Source organism: Castor canadensis, chromosome 5 (genome assembly GCF_047511655.1).
Source record: "Castor canadensis chromosome 5, mCasCan1.hap1v2, whole genome shotgun sequence".
NCBI classification, from domain to species: Eukaryota; Metazoa; Chordata; class Mammalia; order Rodentia; family Castoridae; genus Castor; species Castor canadensis.
Genome location: NC_133390.1, coordinates 85,093,041 through 85,114,145, shown reverse-complemented (window position 1 = coordinate 85,114,145; position 21,105 = coordinate 85,093,041). Strand labels below are relative to the sequence as shown.

At 37.1% G+C, this 21,105-nt stretch overlaps 1 protein-coding gene across 7 annotated transcripts in view; it reads left to right on the top strand.

Moving 5' to 3' along the window:
- The window catches only part of Vps8 (VPS8 subunit of CORVET complex), a 309,569-nt gene that overhangs the window by 143,264 nt on the left and 145,200 nt on the right, over window positions 1-21,105 (top strand). For all 7 annotated transcript variants that reach the window (XM_074073616.1, XM_074073619.1, XM_074073618.1 and 4 more), the window contains 6 exons: window positions 787-861; window positions 1,595-1,630; window positions 2,467-2,557; window positions 2,820-2,866; window positions 3,473-3,562; window positions 20,792-20,838. In XM_074073616.1, coding sequence (XP_073929717.1) covers window positions 787-861; window positions 1,595-1,630; window positions 2,467-2,557; window positions 2,820-2,866; window positions 3,473-3,562; window positions 20,792-20,838 — 386 coding nt within the window. The remainder of the gene's footprint in view (window positions 1-786; window positions 862-1,594; window positions 1,631-2,466; window positions 2,558-2,819; window positions 2,867-3,472; window positions 3,563-20,791; window positions 20,839-21,105) is intronic.

Below are 21,105 nucleotides of genomic sequence, written 5' to 3'. Positions count from 1 at the left end.
TATTCTGAATCTGGAATTCCCTTTAACATTATACTATGTTGCCGGGGAGTGGTAGAAATATAGAATGAAACAAGATGGTCTCATTGATTATTGATGAAGCTAGTTGGTAGATACATTCGGGGATTAATTATATTATTCTTTGTTTTATATGCATTTTTAAGTTCTCATAGTAAGAAGTTGACAAACATCATAGTTATCAGTTATTGACCACACATATTTCGGCATATTTATAAATGGTAACATATGTAAGTCTCGCAAAAAGTGTGCAAGACTTTTCAAAGTTGGGAAAATTGAATGTCGAAGGTTGGAAATTTGTTTAATGTCATACCCAGCGGCACAGCCAATGCTTGCAACCCAGATTATCAGTGAGTTTCTTTTCTATTTTGCTGGGCTATGGGCTGACTTCCGTATACTATGTTGCTTTGTTGTTCTGTTTCCTCTTGTGTTTTATGTTGACATTTATTTCAAAGATCTTGGATGTACCATTTTTAGCCAGCCGTATTCCTTGCCAGAAGCAGTGACTGCCCTTTAGATTTACAAATTGGTATGTTTCCTCCCTTTTCTGTGTTATTGTGAAAAAAATAAAAAAGTAAAGAGCTGCTTTTTGCATTTTGTCTTTTCTGTCATTTCTGTCAGAGTAGCAATTGATCAACATTTTTTCTCCAGTCACTTATAAGATGAAACCGTGTTGACCTAAAATGTCTCTATAATTGACATTCTTTAAAACTTATGAGATTTCTAGTGCATGTAATTTTTACCTTGTTTATTTATTTATTATTTTTACAGGCTTTGGTTGGAGAAAAGGCTTGTTACCAATCCATCAGTAGCTATGGTGGTCAGATCTTTTATTTGGGGACAAAAGTAAGTTCTTTCACTTTGTGTATTTGGTGTATCAGAATAGGTGGACCTGAAGGGGTATGATGGTAAAGAAGGCAGTGTATTGTAAAGTGAACACTGGTCCTGATCCAAAACTTGTAATAGTTAGTCATGATTCCTAGTTAATTTTTTCCCCCCACTTTTATTTTTACTTTTGTTTAGGTGCTAATGGTATGTTTATTTTCTTGATTCTGGGATATACTTTCAAAACCTTCCTTAACATTTGTTTTAATGACAGGGAAGGTGCCTAATCATATACATTTGTCATGTAATTAAAATGATCTTTGAGTTAGATCAGCTTAGGATACATCACAGTGCATTGAGGGATTTGATTTAGAATTGAATCATTGGAATACAAACTTTCTGTATATCGATTTTTTTCTGTGCTTTTGTTTATTTTTCAACTTAAAATGGAAAAACATTTCTTCATTATTAAACTATTGCCAAGTCTATATATGGGATGAGCTTGTGTTTTCCTTCTTCCTTGTCCATGGACTTGACTATTTGGGCTATAGACTTGTTGATCTTTGAATGTTTGTTTGATTTACTCTTCATTGTAGGCACTTGAAGATCCTTTAATAAGTTCAAAGATAATTTCCAACTGTAACATGAAATGTTTTTACTTAGAGATTTAAAGTGAGATGTGGGACTGGGACAAATGTGTCTTCCCAACAATTCTGTTAAAGATAATTTTAATTTCCTTCTGTTTATTTTCCAGTCTGTTTACGTGATGATGCTGAGGAGCTGGAGGGAGGTGAGTTCAAAGCAATTTTACATGTTAGAATTACTGAATTAATAGCATCTTCACATTTTTCTTTTGACTTTAACATATTATTTGGATTTATGCTTTTTAATTTCAGAAGTGTACATAAAACTATTCTAGCTGTTAGGTATTAGATTTGCTAAAACCGTATGAGTTAGAATTAGGTTTGGGTACAGATTATCAAGAAATTCAAAACAATAGTGGCTTCAACAGAATTTCTCTGTCATGGAAAAGCAATCTGGAGGTAAGTAGACCATAGCTAGTGTGGGAGCTCCTTGGTCTTAAAGGTACCATCATCTTTGTGTTTGAATTCTAATTTAAGGTCATTTTTATAATCCAGTATGGTTGCTAGAGCTCCAACTGTTAAGTTTACATTCCAGGAATGAGGAAAGAGAAAATAAAGACCAGCTTCTACCTTTTAATACCAGATGACACTTCCACATATAGTTGACTGGAGTTTAGTTATATTGCCCAAGTACTTATAAGGGAGTCTTAAAATTTTCCTTTAGCTGGTGTATTGCTGCCTCCAATAAACTTAGAAGAGGTGGGTGAGTGAATATTGTGATAAACAAGTAGACATTTCTGTTCTAGTGACATTTCTGCTCTTTCCCCTTTTCGTATTTAGGCCCCTGTGTCTGTCCATACTAGCCTGGCAACATCTTGTAATCCTGCAGAGAAAGTCCAATATTGAAATAATGTTTCAATGTTACTGAAATAATTTTTATCTCCCAACCAACAAATTCTGGAAAGGTAGCAGCTAGAATAGGAATTATTATAAGTAGTTGGTCAGACAAAGGGGTCTGGCTTCTCTCATTTATTCATTTTAGAGAGTGGATCATCTCCTGAAACAAGATTGTCTTACAGAAGCCTTGGCTCTTGCATGGTCTTTTCATGAAGGAAAAGCAAAAGCAGTTGTGGGTAAGTAAGTAAATAAATAAATATAGTGTATAGAAATTGACATGTCACTTTAAAAAATTCTTTAATGAGGAAAATTCATTATGAGAACAAACAAGAAGTACGTTGATGTGCTAGCTGATCAATAGACCCATAATCTTGATACTAAGATTTGTTATAATTATGTCTGTTGTTAGCATGGGTTGTGAAAAGAAGACCAAAACACCAGGTTCACTGCTGGAGATGTGCACTAACTTTTGTTTCATTTTGGACTGTCTCTCTGCAGGATTATCAGGGGATGCCAGTAAGCGAAAGGCTGTTGTTGCAGATCGGGTGAGTATTTTAATGGGGTCTTTACTCAGGTGCAGTACAGATTCGCTTCTTATGTTTGCTAATATCTTTATGATTAGGTAAATGGCTATAGTCATAGAGATAGTATATAAAAAAAGTAGGTCAGGTTATAATTCCCTGATGTCCTTTTGAATTCTTTTTAAATTTCCATCTTACCACTTCCTTACTCTTTTTCCCTCTGTTAATGAAGATAATAAAATAATAAAGTAACAAAAGACAGTAAAGAGGAGTAGGAAATTCTGGGAATCAGAATTCATGAATGGTCTTCTACTCGCTCAGGCTCTTTAGAGAAAGACTTGAGGCAGAAGATTACTAAACTCCAGAGCAATATAGAATACTGTGGGGGAGGTCTAGGACATAGAAATGTTTCTTAGGAAAGCTTAGAAAATTGGGACCAGCTCCTAGGGCTGAAAGAAATTAGGCTAGTACTAAAAACAGTTTAGGAAATAAAGCCACTTAAATTTTGAATTGTATTTTTAATATAATAATAAAACTTGACTTGGAATTATTTAGGCATACCACACACATTAAATATTGAAAAACTTTAGAGATACATTTGATTTTGATGCAAGACTGTTTTCATTACAGATGGTAGAAATCCTATTCCATTATGCAGATCGAGCTCTGAAAAAGTGCCCAGACCAGGGAAAAATCCAAGTGATGGAGCAGCATTTTCAGGTACACCCTTGCATGTGTTTGTTAGACAGTGCTATGAATAGGTCAGATACTGCTTTTTAATATTACCAGAGAATATGACTTCTCTCTTTTGGCTAAACATCTTTTAGTATGAAGAGCTTCATTTCAGAGCTTGTGGTATATTCTACATGATTAAATTTGGAGAAGTATGTATTTAGTCACTCACATGGAAACAAACAAAATGTTGTCAAGTTGCTTAGCTACTTAGTGCTGTGTAGAAGGAAAGGATATATGTATGAAGGGACACACCTGTGAATTGACACCTTACAGTGGGTAATACCTTGCAAATGACTAACATTTATATTACATAGGGTAGTCAGAGAAGGATACAATTAAGGTTTAAATTTAATTCTCCTAGGAGCACCTATGACTGAAGACTAGCTCAGTTCCATACATATGTATGCTATATGTATCGCATATATATATATATATAATGTATTAGCATATATAAAATATGCTAATGAAAGATGCTTAGTTTATCTTGGAACGTTGCAAAAATGAAAGCCAAGGAACAATTTAAAGATATGCATATTTATTGGACAGGTTTTCCTATTTGCAGTTATCTCCAACATGTGTTCCTTCTCCTTTCCTATTCCTATAGCTCCTTCCCCCTACCTCATCATCTCTTTCTTCTTCTCTTCTCTTCTTTTTTTTTTTATGTGGTGCTTAGGGATCCAACACATGTCCTTGCACATGTTAGGCAAGTGCTATGCCACTGAATTACACCCCCAGCTCAACCCACCTCCTCTTTTAACAAATATTTAAGTGTCTAATATAGGGGACAGCAATCTTTTTCTACGAAGATGTAGGTGATAAATTTTAGGATTTGTAAGACACAAGTGGTCTCTGTCACATCTTTTTATGTTCCTTTTTGTTGTTGGTGGTGCTAGCCTTGCATATGCTAAACACATTCTACCACTGAGTTAAATCCCCCAGTCTTCTTTTTAAAAATAATCTCTCAAAAATATAAAAACTACTTTTAGTTATGAACCATTCATAAGTAGTCTGTAGGTAGGATTTGGTCCAGGGACTAAAGTGTGTGTCCTCTGGTCTAATGTGTAGTAGGCACCAAGCAGTCATTAGTATATCCTATCTTAAAATTTATAGTACAGTCAAAATATTTTTCTTATATATTAATGGAAATACTTAGAAGAAATCTAGAGGTTGTGAAGTTCTATAAGGCTGGCACTGATCCCATCCTTTTTTTTTTGGTGGTATTGGGGTTTGAACCTCAGGACTTTGTACTTGTGATGTAGACATTCTATCACTTGAGCCACACCTCCTGCCCTGATCTTTTTTATATCTCCATTTGATGCTTATAACATTGGAGCATAAGGATAGATATGATGATTAAGAGTTGTAGCCAGTGTGGTGAAGTATACCTGTAATCTCAGCACTTTGGAGGCTGAGGCAGGAAGATTGGGAGTTCGAAACCAGCCTGGGCTATATAGTAAGACCCAGTCTCAAGGAAAAAAAAAAAAAGAATTGGGTGGTATCTGAAGACCATTGGCTTGCTGAACTGCCCTGTTCAGTGACATACTAGTGAGCTTCTGGTAGAGTAACTTCTCTTGCTGTTTGGCTAGGGGCTTACTAAATTTATAAGAGGAGAAGGAAAAATAGATACAGATAAAATTACGAAAACAGATAACTTAGGAGGAAACATGGCAGGAAGGAATAAAACTGGGAATAATACTTTGTATTAAATGTTTTTATATACCACTGCAGTACAGATAGAAAAGAAAGTTTAATATTTTGAAAGAATATACTGCACCAAAAGAATATGCCTCACCAAAAGAATGGTTATTAGAAGGTATGCCTTGCAAAAGGAAATATCCAATAGGGAAAGATAAGAGAGGCATACAGAAATTGATTACCAATAATTGGTGAAATAGAAGGGATAGAATTGAGAGAAAAATCACCTAATATCAATGAAAAATTTATTGAGTATAAATTCTGTATTTTAGAAAGCAAATATTTCAGAAAAACAGACACAATCTCATGACCACAGGCTCCAACAAAAAATGTTTCACAAAGCAGAGAGATTTCTAAAAGTTTGACATGATAACCACAAATAGTATAAGGAGAAAGGAAAGGGGGAGGAATGCTAAGAGAAGTATCTCTTAGCTTTCTGCTCACTATGACAACATACCTGACAGGAATAATTTAAGGAAGTAAGGATTTATTTTTATTTATAGTTTCAGAAGGTTCAGTCCATGGTTGCTTGTCCCTTGTGCTTGGGTAAAACATGGTTGCAGGAGCCTGTGGCATGGAGGAGCTTTTTTGCTTTATGGTGGACAGAAAGCAGAGAGTGAGTAAGGGACTGGGGACCAGTTATAACCTTCAAAGGCACTGCCTTACTCACCTGCTTCCTCCATCTAGGCCTCACTTCCTAAAGTTTCCAGAACCTCCCAAAATAGTGCCACCAGCTGGGAGCAAAGTGTTCAGCATGTGAGCCTTTGGGAGACATTTCATATTCAAATCATAACAGTCTGCAAATCACAGGACATCTGCAAAATGGAGAGAGGCATATACCTAAAGGTACATGTCAGAAGAATCACAAACCTGAAACATTGTCAGAAAGAAGGTGGTATGGTCTAAATTGTGCCAACCAAAATACTAAAGGGTAAAAAAAGGATTTTTTAACAAAGATTCACTGAGCACATACTGTACGTGCTAGGTATTATGAAAAGTGTATGACATTCATTTTCTTTTTTTTTTTTTAATGTATTTTTTTTTATTCATATGTGCATACAAGGCTTGGGTCATTTCTCCCCCCTGCCCCCACCCCCTCCCTTACCACCCACTCTGCCCCCTCCCTCTCCCCCCCACCCCCTCAATACCCAGCAGAAACTATTTTGCCCGTATTTCTAATTTTGTTGTAGAGAGAGTATAAGCCATAATAGGAAGGAACAAGGGTTTTTGCTGGTTGAGATAAGGATAGCTATACAGGGAGTTGACTCACATTAATTTCCTGTGCGTGGGTGTTACCTTCTAGGTTAATTCTTTTTGATCTAACCTTTTCTCTAGTTCCTGGTCCCCTTTTCCTATTGACCTCAGTTGCTTTTAAGGTATCTGCTTTAGTTTTTCTGCGTTAAGGGCAACAAATGCTAGCTAATTTTTTAGGTGTCTTACCTATCCTCACCCCTCCCTTGTGTGCTCTCGCTTTTATCATGTGCTCATAGTCCAGTCCCCTTGTTGTGTTTGCTCTTGATCTAATGTCCACATATGAGGGAGAACATATAATTTTTGGTCTTTTGGGCCAGGCTAACCTCACTCAGAATGATGTTCTCCAATTCCATCCATTTACCAGCGAATAATAACATTTCATTCTTCTTCATGGCTGCATAAAATTCCATTGTGTATAGATACCACATTTTCTTAATCCATTCGTCGGTGGTGGGGCATCTTGGCTGTTTCCATAACTTGGCTATTGTGAATAGTGCCGCAATAAACATGGGTGTGCAGGTGCCTCTGGAGTAACCTGTGTGTGACATTCATTTTCATTAAATTCTAGCAACTCCATGGAGTAGATGCCATTGTTACTTTCATTTTATGGATAAGGAAACTCAAGTGACTTTCCAACATAATATTATGGGGAAGCCAAATCCAAGTCTTCCTGACTTCAGAGCACAACTCTTAACTAACCATTGTATTATGCTGTTATTTGAAAAACTAGGTGAGAGGAGGTGATGCTTTGTCTTCCTTATTAGGCTTATGTCTTTTCTTCAACAAAAATAGTGATAAAGGCAGAACAGGACCTGCCTCGAACTGAGGGGGGGAGGGGAGGAGAGGGTAGATGAGGGGGGCGGGGGGGGAGGGGAGAAATGACCCAAACAATGTATGCACATGTGAATAAATGAATAATTTAAAAAAATAGATATTAAGAATGATAATTCCTCTAGGTGCAGATGGCTCATGCCTGTAATCCTAGCTACTTGGAAAGCTGAAATCAGGAGAATTGAGTTTCCAGGCCAACCTGGGAAAAAAAAAACAGGGTGAGACCCCATGTCAATGGGAAAAAGCTGGGCATGGTGGCACACACCTGTCATTCCAGCTATGGAAGGAATCCTAAAATACGAGAATTGTAGTCCAGGCCAGCTTAGGCAAAAAAGTGAGACCCTATTCAAAATTAACCAAGAGAAAAAAGGGGCTGGAAGCTGGCAAAGTGATAGAGCATCTGCCTAACAAGTTCAAGCCCTGAATTCAAATCCTACTACCACAAAAAAGATGATAATTCCATCATACATCTAAATATATAGCTTATAGTGTGGCAGGTGCTATTCCAGACCCTTTGTCTTAGTGCATTTTGTGTTACTATAACAGAGTACCTGAGACTGTGATGAGGGTGAATGTGATCAAGGTGTGTTGCATGTGGGTATTATAATAGTATAATGAAACCTTAATTAAACGCTGTTAAAAAGGAGGAGGGAGGAGGTGGGATTAGTGGGTTAGTATTGATAACATGTCAGTGCTCTTTCATACCCAAGTTTTTGTCACTGGCTTGGATGAAGAGGTTTAGCGACTCTCCTGTCAGATAACACCAAGAATTAAGGTTCAAAATGACCTTGACAAGGAAATGCAGCCAGAGTAGATAAATATCTAGACTTACACTAGATTTAAATATTTAAATGCTTGGTGCTGGATTGAGAAGATCTAGCTGGACAGAATTTTAGTTGACCACAAACTTAATATGAGCCACTAGTGTGTTAAGGCTCAGATAAAAGTGAATAGTTGTACCACTGGGCCTTGAAAGTATTTCATGAGTTACATACCACAACTGGGATGCTGGGAAATTTTCAAACCAGTAAAAAAAATAGCACTGGGTCATTTAATCTGAGAAGAAAGCAACATAACTTCCCTGCAGATGACAAGAGACTGCCATATGGAATTTACCATATTGCTACAGAGGGAAGGTTAATAGAAGTGGATAGAATTTAGGAGAAAATTCTAAACCTGGTGGTACACACCTGCAATCCCAGCACTCAGGAGATTGAGCCAGGATGATTGTGAGTTTGAAGCCAGCCAGAGCCTCATATTGACTTGTCTCAGAAAAAAAAGCAAAACAAAAGCTATTATTAGAAACAAAGACAACCTCTAATCAAGTTAGTCAGAATTACTATTAAGACTATATCCCAAAAATGAAGGACAGGAAGGTAAAACCAGTCCTGTCTAGGGTTTGGTACCAGTGGGAGGGGAGAGGACATAAGGAAAGGGTGAAGGAGGATGAATATGGTAGAAGTATTTTATATTCATATGTGAAAATGAAACAATGACCTGTTGAAGCTGTTCTAAGAAGGGAGGAGGATAGATAAAGAAGAAAGATGGAAGGGGATGAATCTAACTAAGATATATTGTACTCACTTTTGTAAATGTCACAATGGACCACCAGTACAACTATAATATTCTTAAAAAAAAAAAAAGACTTTTCTGTGTCAGAATTCTGAGAATTTTTGTTGTACCAGTAGGTGGCACTCATGCCTGCTGCCTCATTTTTAATCTTTACCTTAGGTGAGGAATCCCACCTTTCCCTTGGAGTCAAAATGTGTAATGCTAATTTAGTACTTCTGCCTTCCTCCAAAGATCAATCAGTATTTTTCCCTGTCTTATAGGCAATGTTTTTTGACTTTTGTGATGTTTTTGGCTTTTATTTATCTAAGAAGAGATTTAACATAATTATAACTTATTTATATAATAACTAGTAGGGTAAAAAGGAATTAAAATATTTTCTCATACATCTTGAGACTCACCTGTTCTGGTGTTGCCTCATCTGCATTCATCTACAAACATCCAAGTGTTTTCCATCCTTAAATAACATTGAATAGCAAACAATTCCTTTCTTTGCCTCACATCATCCCCAATATCCTTATGTCTCTTGTTTGCATATTCTGTACAGAACCAAACTTCTTTAAAAAGTTGTTCCCAATTCCCTCTTCCTTCTTCTTTCTCTCGCCTATGCCATGGTTGTGAATTTGTGGTCCCTTGTATTCCTTGTCATTCTGGTCCTCATCATTCAATGCATTGATGACTTCTTGAAGCAGACTGTCTGTTTGGCTTCTCTGCTGTCAGACCTTCCATTATTTCCCCCTTCTCTCCAGCTGCTTATTGGCTTTCTTTGTTCATTCTTTTTTCCTCTCTTCTACTTAACCAATAAATGTTAGAATTCTTCATGATGCTTCTCTATTTTTATATTGGTGTTCCTCCAGATTTCTGGTTACCATTTGCTTCAAAATCATTTGAAGATATTTATTAATACTTGTTCTTGAGTTATTTGCAATACCTATTGAATCAGATTCTCTGGGATTGGCAGTTAGAACTTGTAATAAGCCCATTAAAGTTTAAGAACCATTGCTTTACATTCTCTCGCTAGGCAAATGACTATCTAACCAATGTCTCTGATTGAGGTCCTGAAAGCTATATCTCTATGATTAGTTGTCCACTTACATGTCTGCTTAGATTTTTTTTTTTTGTAGTGCTGGAGTTTGAATCCAGGCCCTGCTCATCATAGGCAAGAACTCTACCACTTGAGCTATGCCCCCAGCCCTTTTGTTTGTATTTTGGTTTTGAGACAGGCTAGCCTCTAACTTGGTCCTTCTACCTCCTTCTCCCAAGTAGCTGGCATTATAGGTGTATATCACCATGCCCAGCCCTCTGTTTGGATTCTTTATAAGTACTGCAAACTTACAAACTTGTCCTTCACAAAACCTTTTCTAATGAAAGGTGAATGAAACCACCATCCACCTAAAGCAAGTTAAGTGATTCTTGTCTTTCATTCATTCCTGTCTATTCTGCCTCTGACTGTTTCTCTAGTCTGTCTACATCATGCCATCTGTTTGGTACCTGTCCTATCCATGTGACCGTCATCTTTCTTGGTACATTACGGTAGCCTTCTGATTGATCTTGTGTATATTCCTACTGTACTTCATTCTACTTTCCACACACAGCAAGCAGAGAGAAATTTATATCAAGTCTACATGTGATGTTCCCCTGATTTTAAAATATCTTAAGGACATCCCATTGTTCCTGGAGTGCAGAATAAATGCCCTAATAGTTTCTAAGACCCTGAATGGTACACCCCTGTATAACTGCCCCTGAATCTCTGTATTCCTACTATTCTAGAGTTCTTTGCAGACTTTTGATGTCCCCATTGTCTCCTAATTCAGAGCCTTTTCCTGAGGTATTCTCTCTGCATAAAAATTTTTACTTCTTTTTAGCTCAAAAGTTCCTATTTATTTTCAGGTCTCAGCTTAACTCATCCCCAGATTCAATCAGATGCATTTTTTTGTAAAATATTATACTGAAATTACTCATTCAGTGTTAGTCTTCCACAGCTACACTGTATAAGACTAGGAACCTGTGTAAGTTCAGGACCATGTCTGATTTTTGTTACTGCTATATCCCCAGCACCTGGGTTAGTGCTCTTGATATATAATTTGTTGCGGGAATTTTTAAAACATATAAACTCATGTTGTATGCCGTGTTGCCTTGGGAGAATGTTTTAAATCTAACTCTAGGAGGTTTGAACTGAGAGCCAGATGTTGAGCTCCACATTTGCAGCAGATATGCCCTGACCACAGCTAGCATTACCATGTGCTATGTACCTGACAGCTGCCTTCCTAAATCTTTATGCCAGACTTGAGGGGCAATAGTCTTTATCCCCATTTCTCAGATGAGTAAATAGACACCTGATTTCACAGAACCCCATAGACATCCAGGCTATCTCTCAGGAACCTTGACTATATTATCTTTCACTCCACAATGTGGATAACTAATGCATTATCATAGAGCTCACTTTGAAATAGAGGAGACTAATTTATGAGTTTTTAGAAGATAATGAAGTATCTTCTAAAATGGAGGCATGACTCAAGCGGTAGAGTGCCTACTTAGCAAGCCCAAAGCCCTGAGTTCAAACCCCAATACCACTGAAAAAACGAAACAAAAAGTGAAAACTATAATGAGTGAATTTTAGGATAACTGTATAAACATACCTGAATGATTGATGGATGTGAATTGCTAACAGTGTTCTCAAACTCAGAAGCTGGTCAGTTAGTGCTGGAAGTGGTATTTTGAATTATTGCATTATCTTATACTCACGTATTTTATGAAATAAAGTAGAGGCATAAATAAACACGAGGCATTTTAATGTGAGACAGTCTTGGTGTCTGTTTGCTGGTTCTATAACATTAGGCAAATTACTCAACCTCTCTGCATGTCTGTTTACCCATTTGTAAAATGGGGATAAATAATAATAACTGCCCTTCAGTTGTACAAAGGATTAAATAAAATAGTTGTCAGGTATGTAGCACATAATATATGCCAGCCATGAATACAGGCATATGTGCTACAAATGCTAATCAAGCTGAAAGGATTTGAAAAATAATATAATCTTTCAAGATCTTAATGAGGTCTTAGTGAATCCTTACCCAACTCCCCTTCGAGCTTCTTTAACATTCCCATGATACAAGATGACTTAAGGCCATTATTTTGCAGCCCTAGTCACACATTTTTGCAGTAAGAGGACATGCCAGAGGGTAGACTGTGACTAAAAGCCAAACACAAAGTAAGGTGTGAGAAGCTTTGCTTGTCTTACCCCCGCTTTCCCTGAGGTGATCTGAAGAAAGAAAAACAATGTTCATTTCCAGGATACTACCTACACCTGATGCATGATTCATGTACTGATTCTGGGTTCTCAGATCTTTCTTAGGAAGATATTTTATCATACCTGAAAAAAACAAAAAAGAAAAACATGTACACATACAGAGAAATACCCATTATCTGTGTACCTGCTCAGGGATTTTGTATACTATTATCAGGAATACCAGCTGCCCAGCTCTGACAGCCCATGGAGATCTGTGACAAACATACACATATATACACATACGGATTTCTGTTAAAATTTTGAATCATTTTCAAAGAATCAGATTTTTATTACCTAAATGACTGAATGAATATAAATTAGGAGAATTAGTACTGAAAGACAAAGGAATCTGAATTGGTTATCTTATTTCTTTTTAGATCATTCCTGTGAAGTAGGGAAGGCCAGAAATTATATCTTCACTTGGCAGATGTTAAGATAATCTTAGTGCATTAAAATGATTCATTCAGTCACTCAAAGAATGACAGGCTTAATTGTTCTTTTTCCCTCTTTTTTTTATGAACATATAATAATTGTACAAAGGGGTTTCGTTGTGATATTTCTATACCGGCATGTAATGTACAAATTCATCCTCTATTAATCTTTCACATCCCCCTCCCCTCTTTGATTAATATATTCATCCCCCCCTCCTTATCCTTTCCTTTCAGTTCAGTTTCTTATTTATGTATCCATATTCCTTTTTAAATAAATCTTAAATATACACAAGAGAAATAGTCAACTTTGGCCAATTAAGGGCTGCATCTGAAAGAAGAGATTAAGCCAGACACAGTGGCTCAAGCCTTATAATCCTGGCTATTTGGGAGACTGAAATCAGGAAGGTCATGGTTTAAAGCCAGCCTGGGCAAAAGGTTTACAAGACACCCACCTCAATGGAAAAAAGCTGGATGTTGTAGTAGTGTGCTCCTGTCCTCTCAGGTACAGTGGGAAGCATAAAACAGGATCGTAGTCCCAACCAGCTCAGGTGAAAGAGCAAAACCGCATCTCAAAAATAACCAGAACAAAAAGTGTGGCTCAAGTGGTAAAGCACCTGCCTAGTAAGCACACAGCCTGAGTTCAAACCCCAGTACTGCAAAAAAAAAAAAAAAAAAAAAAGAATCACAGTTTGAGGCCAGTTCAGACAAAATGTTAGCGAGACCACATCTCAGCCAATAAACTGGCCATGTTGTAATGCATCTATAATCCCAGCTATGCAGGAGCCATAAATAGGAGGATCATGGTCCAGGCTGGCTCGGGCAGAAACACAAGACCCTATTCAAAAACTAGCTAAAGCAAAAAGGACTGGGGTGTGGCTCAAGTAGTAAGCACGAAGCCCTAAGTTCAAATCCCAGTATTGCCAAAAAGGAGATTCATGAGAACAATATTCTTTGAGTTGTTGTGTCTTCAAATTGTTGATCTCTAGCTTTTATATTGAAAAATATTTTGACTTTCATTAAAGATCTTGGAAATACTGCTCTGTTATCTGTTGTTTTTCTGGCATCTGAATATCACTGTGGGGAAATCAGAAGCTAGCCTCATTTTCCCCCGTGTATAAATAGCAAATCTTTTCCCCTTGCTCTTTATTTTTGGAATTTAGCAACGCTTCTGCATTAGGTTTCAGTGTAATCATGTTAGGCCATTTTCCTCTGGTATTTGACATATTCCTTCAACATGTATTTCAGGAAAACTTCATTGAATTTCATGTTGCACTATTCACTCTGTTGAGATGTTTTCATTTTCCTTTTCATAGATTCTAATTATGCATACATTTGTGTTTCCCCTCTTCCTTCCCCCCCTCTTCTTTCCCTTTCTCTCTTTTTCTCACTCCTCTCCTCTTTTTCTGTTATGCCCTGACCACCCCAAGTGGACACTCTTCACTTGCCGCTCAATTCACTGCAGGTTGGATCTCACCTACCACTGTGCTTGTCTTTTCTATTGTCCTTGGACAATTTGATCCATTTATTATTTCCTCTGGTAACTTAGAAATCTGACCAATGGTTCATATGAAATTCAAAATGCTCCAGAGTCTGAAACTTTTTGAACTGTGACTTGATACCACTAGTGGAAAATTCCATACTTGAATTCATGTTGGAGTCAAAATGCAGAGGATTAAAATATTGTATAAAATTACGTTTGGGCTGTGCATATAAAATGTATATGTTTCATTTACACATATATTTGCACATATTTTGCATATGTGCAAATATTCCAAAATCTGAAAAAAATGGAAATTCTAAATACTTCTTTCTGGTCATAAGCATTTTAGATAAGAGATACTTAATCTGTATATCTAGTTTCTTATTACTCAACATCTAAGTTCCTCAATTCTACCATGCTCCAAAGTGCACATGGCTTCTGTCTAACACAGATTCTTCCCGTATTACTTATCTTATTTTGTGGCATCTTTACTCATCCTTCACTCAGTGTAGAAACCTAGAAATTAGAGTTTCCTCCTTTTGTCCTCCAACCCATGATCAATCTGTCACCAAACTCTACAGTCTTACTCATCAATATTTCTTAGTTTTGCCATGGCTCTTTTTTTTTTTTTTCCATTTTTCTTTTATTATTCATATGTGCATACAAGGCTTGGTTCATTTCTCCCCCCTGCCCCCACCCCCTCCCTTACCACCCACTCCACCCCCTCCCGCTCCCCCCCTCAATACCCAGCAGAAACTATTTTGCCCTTATCTCTAATTTTGTTGTAGAGAGAGTATAAGCAATAATAGGAAGGAACAAGGGGTTTTGCTGGTTGAGATAAGGATAGCTATACAGGGCATTGACTCACATTGATTTCCTGTGCGTGGGTGTTACCTTCTAGGTTAATTCTTTTTGATCTAACCTTTTCTCTAGTTCCTGGTCCCCTTTTCCTATTGGCCTCAGTTGCTTTAAGGTATCTGCTTTAGTTTCTCTGCATTAAGGGCAACAAATGCTAGCTAGTTTTTTAGGTGTCTTACCTATCCTCACCCCTCCCTTGTGTGCTCTCGCTTTTATCATGTGCTCATAGTCCAATCCCCTTGTTGTGTTTGCCCTTGATCTAATGTCCACATATGAGGGAGAACATACGATTTTTGGTCTTTTGAGCCAGGCTAACCTCACTCAGAATGATGTTCTCCAATTCCATCCATTTACCAGCGAATGATAACATTTCGTTCTTCTTCATGGCTGCATAAAATTCCATTGTGTATAGATACCACATTTTCTTAATCCATTCGTCAGTGCTGGGGCATCTTGGCTGTTTCCATAACTTGGCTATTGTGAATAGTGCCGCAATAAACATGGATGTGCAGGTGCCTCTGGAGTAACAGTCTTTTGGGTATATCCCCAAGAGTGGTATTGCTGGATCAAATGGTAGATCGATGTCCAGCTTTTTAAGTAGCCTCCAAATTTTTTTCCAGAGTGGTTGTACTAGTCTACATTCCCACCAACAGTGTAAGAGGGTTCCTTTTTCCCCGCATCCTCGCCAACACCTATTGTTGGTGGTGTTGCTGATGATGGCTATTCTAACAGGGGTGAGGTGGAATCTTAGTGTGGTTTTAATTTGCATTTCCTTTATTGCTAGAGATGGTGAGCATTTTTTCATGTGTTTTCTGGCCATTTGAATTTCTTCTTTTGAGAAAGTTCTGTTTAGTTCACATGCCCATTTCTTTATTGGTTCATTAGTTTTGGGAGAATTTAGTTTTTTAAGTTCCCTGTATATTCTGGTTATCAGTCCTTTGTCTGATGTATAATTGGCAAATATTTTCTCCCACTCTGTGGGTGTTCTCTTCAGTTTAGAGACCATTTCTTTTGATGAACAGAAGCTTTTTAGTTTTATGAGGTCCCATTTATCTATGCTATCTCTTAGTTGCTGTGCTGCTGGGGTTTCATTGAGAAAGTTCTTACCTATACCTACTAACTCCAGAGTATTTCCTACTCTTTCTTGTATCAACTTAAGAGTTTGGGGTCTGATATTAAGATCCTTGATCCATTTTGAGTTAATCTTGGTATAGGGTGATATACATGGATCTAGTTTCAGTTTTTTGCAGACTGCTAACCAGTTTTCCCAGCAGTTTTTGTTGAAGAGGCTGCTATTTCTCCATCATATATTTTTAGCTCCTTTGTCAAAGATAAGTTGCTCATAGTTGTGTGGCTTCATATCTGGATCCTCTATTCTGTTCCACTGGTCTTCATGTCTGTTTTTGTGCCAGTACCATGCTGTTTTTATTGTTATTGCTTTGTAATATAGTTTGAAGTCAGGTATTGTGATACCTCCTGCATTGTTCTTTTGACTGAGTATTGCCTTGGCTATTTGTGGGCCTCTTGTGTTTCCATATAAATTTCACAGTAGATTTTTCAATCTCTTTAATGAATGTCATTGGAATTTTGATGGGAATTGCATTAAACATGTAGATTACTTTGGGGAGTATCGACATTTTTACTATGTTGATTCTACCAATCCATGAGCATGGGAGATCTCTCCACTTTCTATAGTCTTCCTCAATTTCTTTCTTCAGAAGTGTATAGTTTTCCTTGTAGAGGTCTTTCACATCTTTTGTTAGGTTTACACCTAGGTATTTGATTTTTTTTGAGGCTATTGTAAATGGAATTGTTTTCATACATTCTTTTTCCGTTTGCTCATTGTTAGTGTATAGAAATGCTAATGATTTTTCTATATTGATTTTATATCCTGCTACTTTGCTATAGCTATTGATGATGTCTAGAAGCTTCTGAGTAGAGTTTTTTGGGTCTTTAAGGTATAGGATCATGTCGTCTGCAAATAGGGATATTTTGACAGTTTCTTTACCTATTTGTATTCCTTTTATTCCTTCTTCTTGCCTAATTGCTCTGGCTAGGAATTCCAGTACTATGTTGAATAGGAGTGGAGATAGTGGGCATCCTTATCTGGTTCCTGATTTTAGAGGGAATGGTTTTAATTTTTCTCCGTTAAGTATAATGCTGGCTGTAGGTTTGTCATATATAGCTTTTATAATGTTGAGGAACTTTCCTTCTATTCCTAGTTTTCTTAGAGCTTTTATCATGAAATGATGTTGGATCTTATCAAAGGCTTTTTCTGCATCTATTGAGATGATCAAGTGGTTTTTGTCTTTGCTTCTGTTAATGTGGTTTATTACGTTTATTGATTTTCGTATGTTGAACCACCCCTGCATCCCTGGGATGAAGCCTACCTGGTCGTGGTGAATAATCTTTTTGATGTGTTGCTGAATTCGATTTGCCATTATTTTGTTGAGGATTTTTGCATCAATGTTCATTAAGGAGATTGGCCTATAGTTCTCCTTTTTGGAGGTGTCTTTGGCCATGGCTCTTTTTTTTTTAAATTTTATTGTTGTCCTGGGTAGGGATACATTGTGGCCTTTACAAAGGTTCTGACAATATATCAAATATATCATACTTGAATTCACCCCCTCCACTGTTCTCTTTTATTCTTCCCTCCTCCCATTTGAGAAATGGTTTCAACAGGCATCATTTTTCCATTTATATTCATGTGTACGCAGTATTTGTGCCCTATTCACCCTCTTACACCCCTTCCTCCCCTTCCCCCGTCACTGGTATCAGTCCCCCTCCCCCTGCCCCCTTGCAGGAACTGTTCTGTCCTCCTGTTCTCTGATTTTACAAAAGAAAGGAACAAGAAATGATAGTTTTGCTTGTTTAAGATAGCTACTCGGAGTTTCCTTGTGGCACTTCTATGTATATGTGTGTTATAGCACAATTTGGTTCATTTCCTCTATTTTTCTTCTTTCTACTTTAGTCTCTTTCTTATGGTTGTTTCAACAAGTTTAAAAACTCCATATTCATTCTTGTATAGAGAGTACATCAACCATATTCACCTTAACTTCCTTCTTTTACCCTCCCCCTCTCGTATGTGACCTCCCCTTCGAGTGTCCTCTTTTTCATAATATTGTTACATTTGTTTTAGGTCTGTATTCCGCCTATGAGAGAAAACATGTGGGTTTGGCTTTCTGAACCTAGCTAACTTCATTTACCATGATGTTCTCCAGTTCTATCCATTTACCTGCAAGAGACAAAATTTCATTCTTTCTTTATAGCTGAATAAAATTCCATTGTATATAAGTACCACATTTTCTTAATCCATTCATCAGTAGTGGGGCATTTTTGGCTGTTCCCATTGCTTAGGTGTTGTGAATAGTGCTGCAGTAAACATGGACGTGCATGTGCCTTTGTTGTAATCTGACTTACATTCCTTCAGGTATATCCTAAGAGTGGTATTGCTGGATCATATGGCAGTTCTATTTTTAGTTTTTTGAGGAGCCTCCATACTGCTTTCCATAGTGGGTGTACTAATTTACATTGTACTAATTTACATTCCCACCATCAGTGTATGAGGGTTCCTTTTTCTTCACATCCTCACCTACATTTGTTGTTGTTTGTGTTCTTGAAGGTAGAGGAGTGAGGTGGCATCTTAACGTGGTTTTGATTTACATTTCTTTTATGGCCAAGGGATGTTGAGCTTTTCTTCATGTGTTTTTTAGCCATTTGTTGTCCATGGTTCTTTATGCCTGCTGTCAGTGTCCTCGTTTAGTCTACACTTTCTTTTGTTGCCTACTGTGATAGCTTCTACCTCAGTCTTGCTTTTTCAGACCCTCCCACTGTACAGTCGCCACAGTGAGCTGTGCAAATGTATGAATCTGATGGCTTCACTCCCATTAAACCCTGTAGTCTACCCACAGGACTGAGTACTGGGCCTTGTACTTAATTCCTTATTTTATGCTATTAATAACTTTAAATATACTTTTAAAAAATAGTTTCTACCTGGTACTTATATTATTTGAAGTTTTGGCAGTCTACTACTGGTGTTTATAGATCCTACTGGCATTCATTCATGGTGCCTTATTTCATGAGGTGTTTTCAAATTTTTTATTTTGAGTACATCTTCAGTGGGGATTTATCAGTAGTTCTTATTTTGTCTGTGATCAGGATTGTCTCTGGAGAGCTTTAGAATTTGCTTCTTTCACATGCCCCAGGAATATCCTTTACAACAATCACTTTTTGTGTTAATTTCTTGACTCGATTTTCCCACTCTAAGAATACAGCATAAGTTCAAATCCCAAATCCATCTGAGGGCAGGGTCTAAGTTACAGTTTCTTAGAAGGCATGAATTTACCCCCACTAAGTCCAACTGAGATAGACAACCTTCCTTGTCATCTTCCTATGCCAGCAGGTGGAAATTTGCCCCCTAATTTCCATTATTGGAGGTGCAGGTTTGCAAAGACCCTGGTTTTAGGCAGGTCATCTGCTTCAGTTCCCTGTGTTGCAGGGGTCTAAGGCCCAGCTCCTTTCTGGCATTAAAACCCAAGCTCTTCTCTGACCAACAAATCTAAGGATCATCTTGGTGACAGTCTGGGGCTTATTGCTTTGCTTTTCAATTCCCTTTTCACTTTTAGAACCTGAGTATTACCTTACTTTCTGGGGCACCATCCCCTTTATCTAACCCACTATGTTCTCATTCGGGGTTGAGATTTGACTCTTTTCAAATCTATGATTTTAGTTCCTGTTTTTGAAGAGTCTAAATAAGAGTATAAATCTAGTCATGAGGAATATTGATGACAAGGAGGCTGTTGGGTGGGATAACTCTTATAATCCATTCAGGATTGCATGTCCTCTTCAGAGCCCTCTCTTGCAGATAAGAAGGGCTCTCTAGTTTTGACATTTTTGTCCAGCAGGTATTGCATGTAGTGTGCTTGTTTTCCCATAGTACCCTTTCCTTCTGCTGGGATTGTTTTTCTGCCTAGAAACTAGGCCTCCTGAGATTTTTTAAAAAGTAGACCAATTCCCTGTAGCCAGCAGAAAATAAAAGAGTACTATTGAAATCTGATGCTTGGTTACTTAACAGTTTCCAGTCATAATAAGCAATTGTTCCTCTCAAACTATTTCCTTTGACAAAGGCTAAAATTAGGGGTGGCTATTTACTTGATATGAGTCCATACACAATAAATTTGAAGCCATCAAAATATTATGAAACTGAGAAATAAAGTCAATCTTAAAATAGCTGGTTTAGAGAACTATGACAAAATATGGATAACCTTAATCATGTGAGCCACCAACAAGATCAACAATATTTTACTATCAATTTAATGTATTTTCTTCTTTGCAAGTTACCTTTACAAAGTTGTGTATAAATATATATTTTTACCTACAATTTATTTTAATATCTTTGTAAATTTTTTATAAACTTATATACATGATATTTTATTTAAATAGCAAGATTTACCCATTTTTCCATGTGGTATATTGAATTTAATTCAATTTCATTCTCCTTCTCTACTTCCTCCTCCCCTCTTTCTCCCAATCCTTTTGTTAAAAAGCTGCAGCAAACACCTTAATGCATTAAGCCTTTTTTCCTTAAATATATTTAGGATAAATCTCCAGAAATAGAATTACTAGGTCAAAGTGTTTTTATGTTTTTAAGACTTTTGGCACATAGTGCCATACTGCTTACAAAAACCATGATCCAAAGTTATATCATCCCAACAATTGAACAGCACCTCGAGAAGACCTCTTCCACTATCAGTGGGCCATGCATGACAAGGGCATAGACTGATGCTATCTTTATGGTTCTCCCGCAGGATATGGTACCTGTCATAGTTGATTACTGCCTTCTGCTGCAGCGAAAGTGAGTATGCATTGCCTGACAGACTTCATTATTTTGAACCCAGGTAGTGTCTTGTTTATTTATAATTCACTGCTATGAATTCTATAAATTTCACTGATTAGGTTTTTAAAAAATTAATTTACAGAAATTTGATTGTTTAGCAGCATTCGGTCCGTTCATTTAATAAAATTAACTTTTCCAAAATAGATGCTTATGGGTGTATCGTCTGTGTATCTTTGTGCCTCAATAATGGAGACAAAGAACATTAAAGAAAAGAGCACCACTACT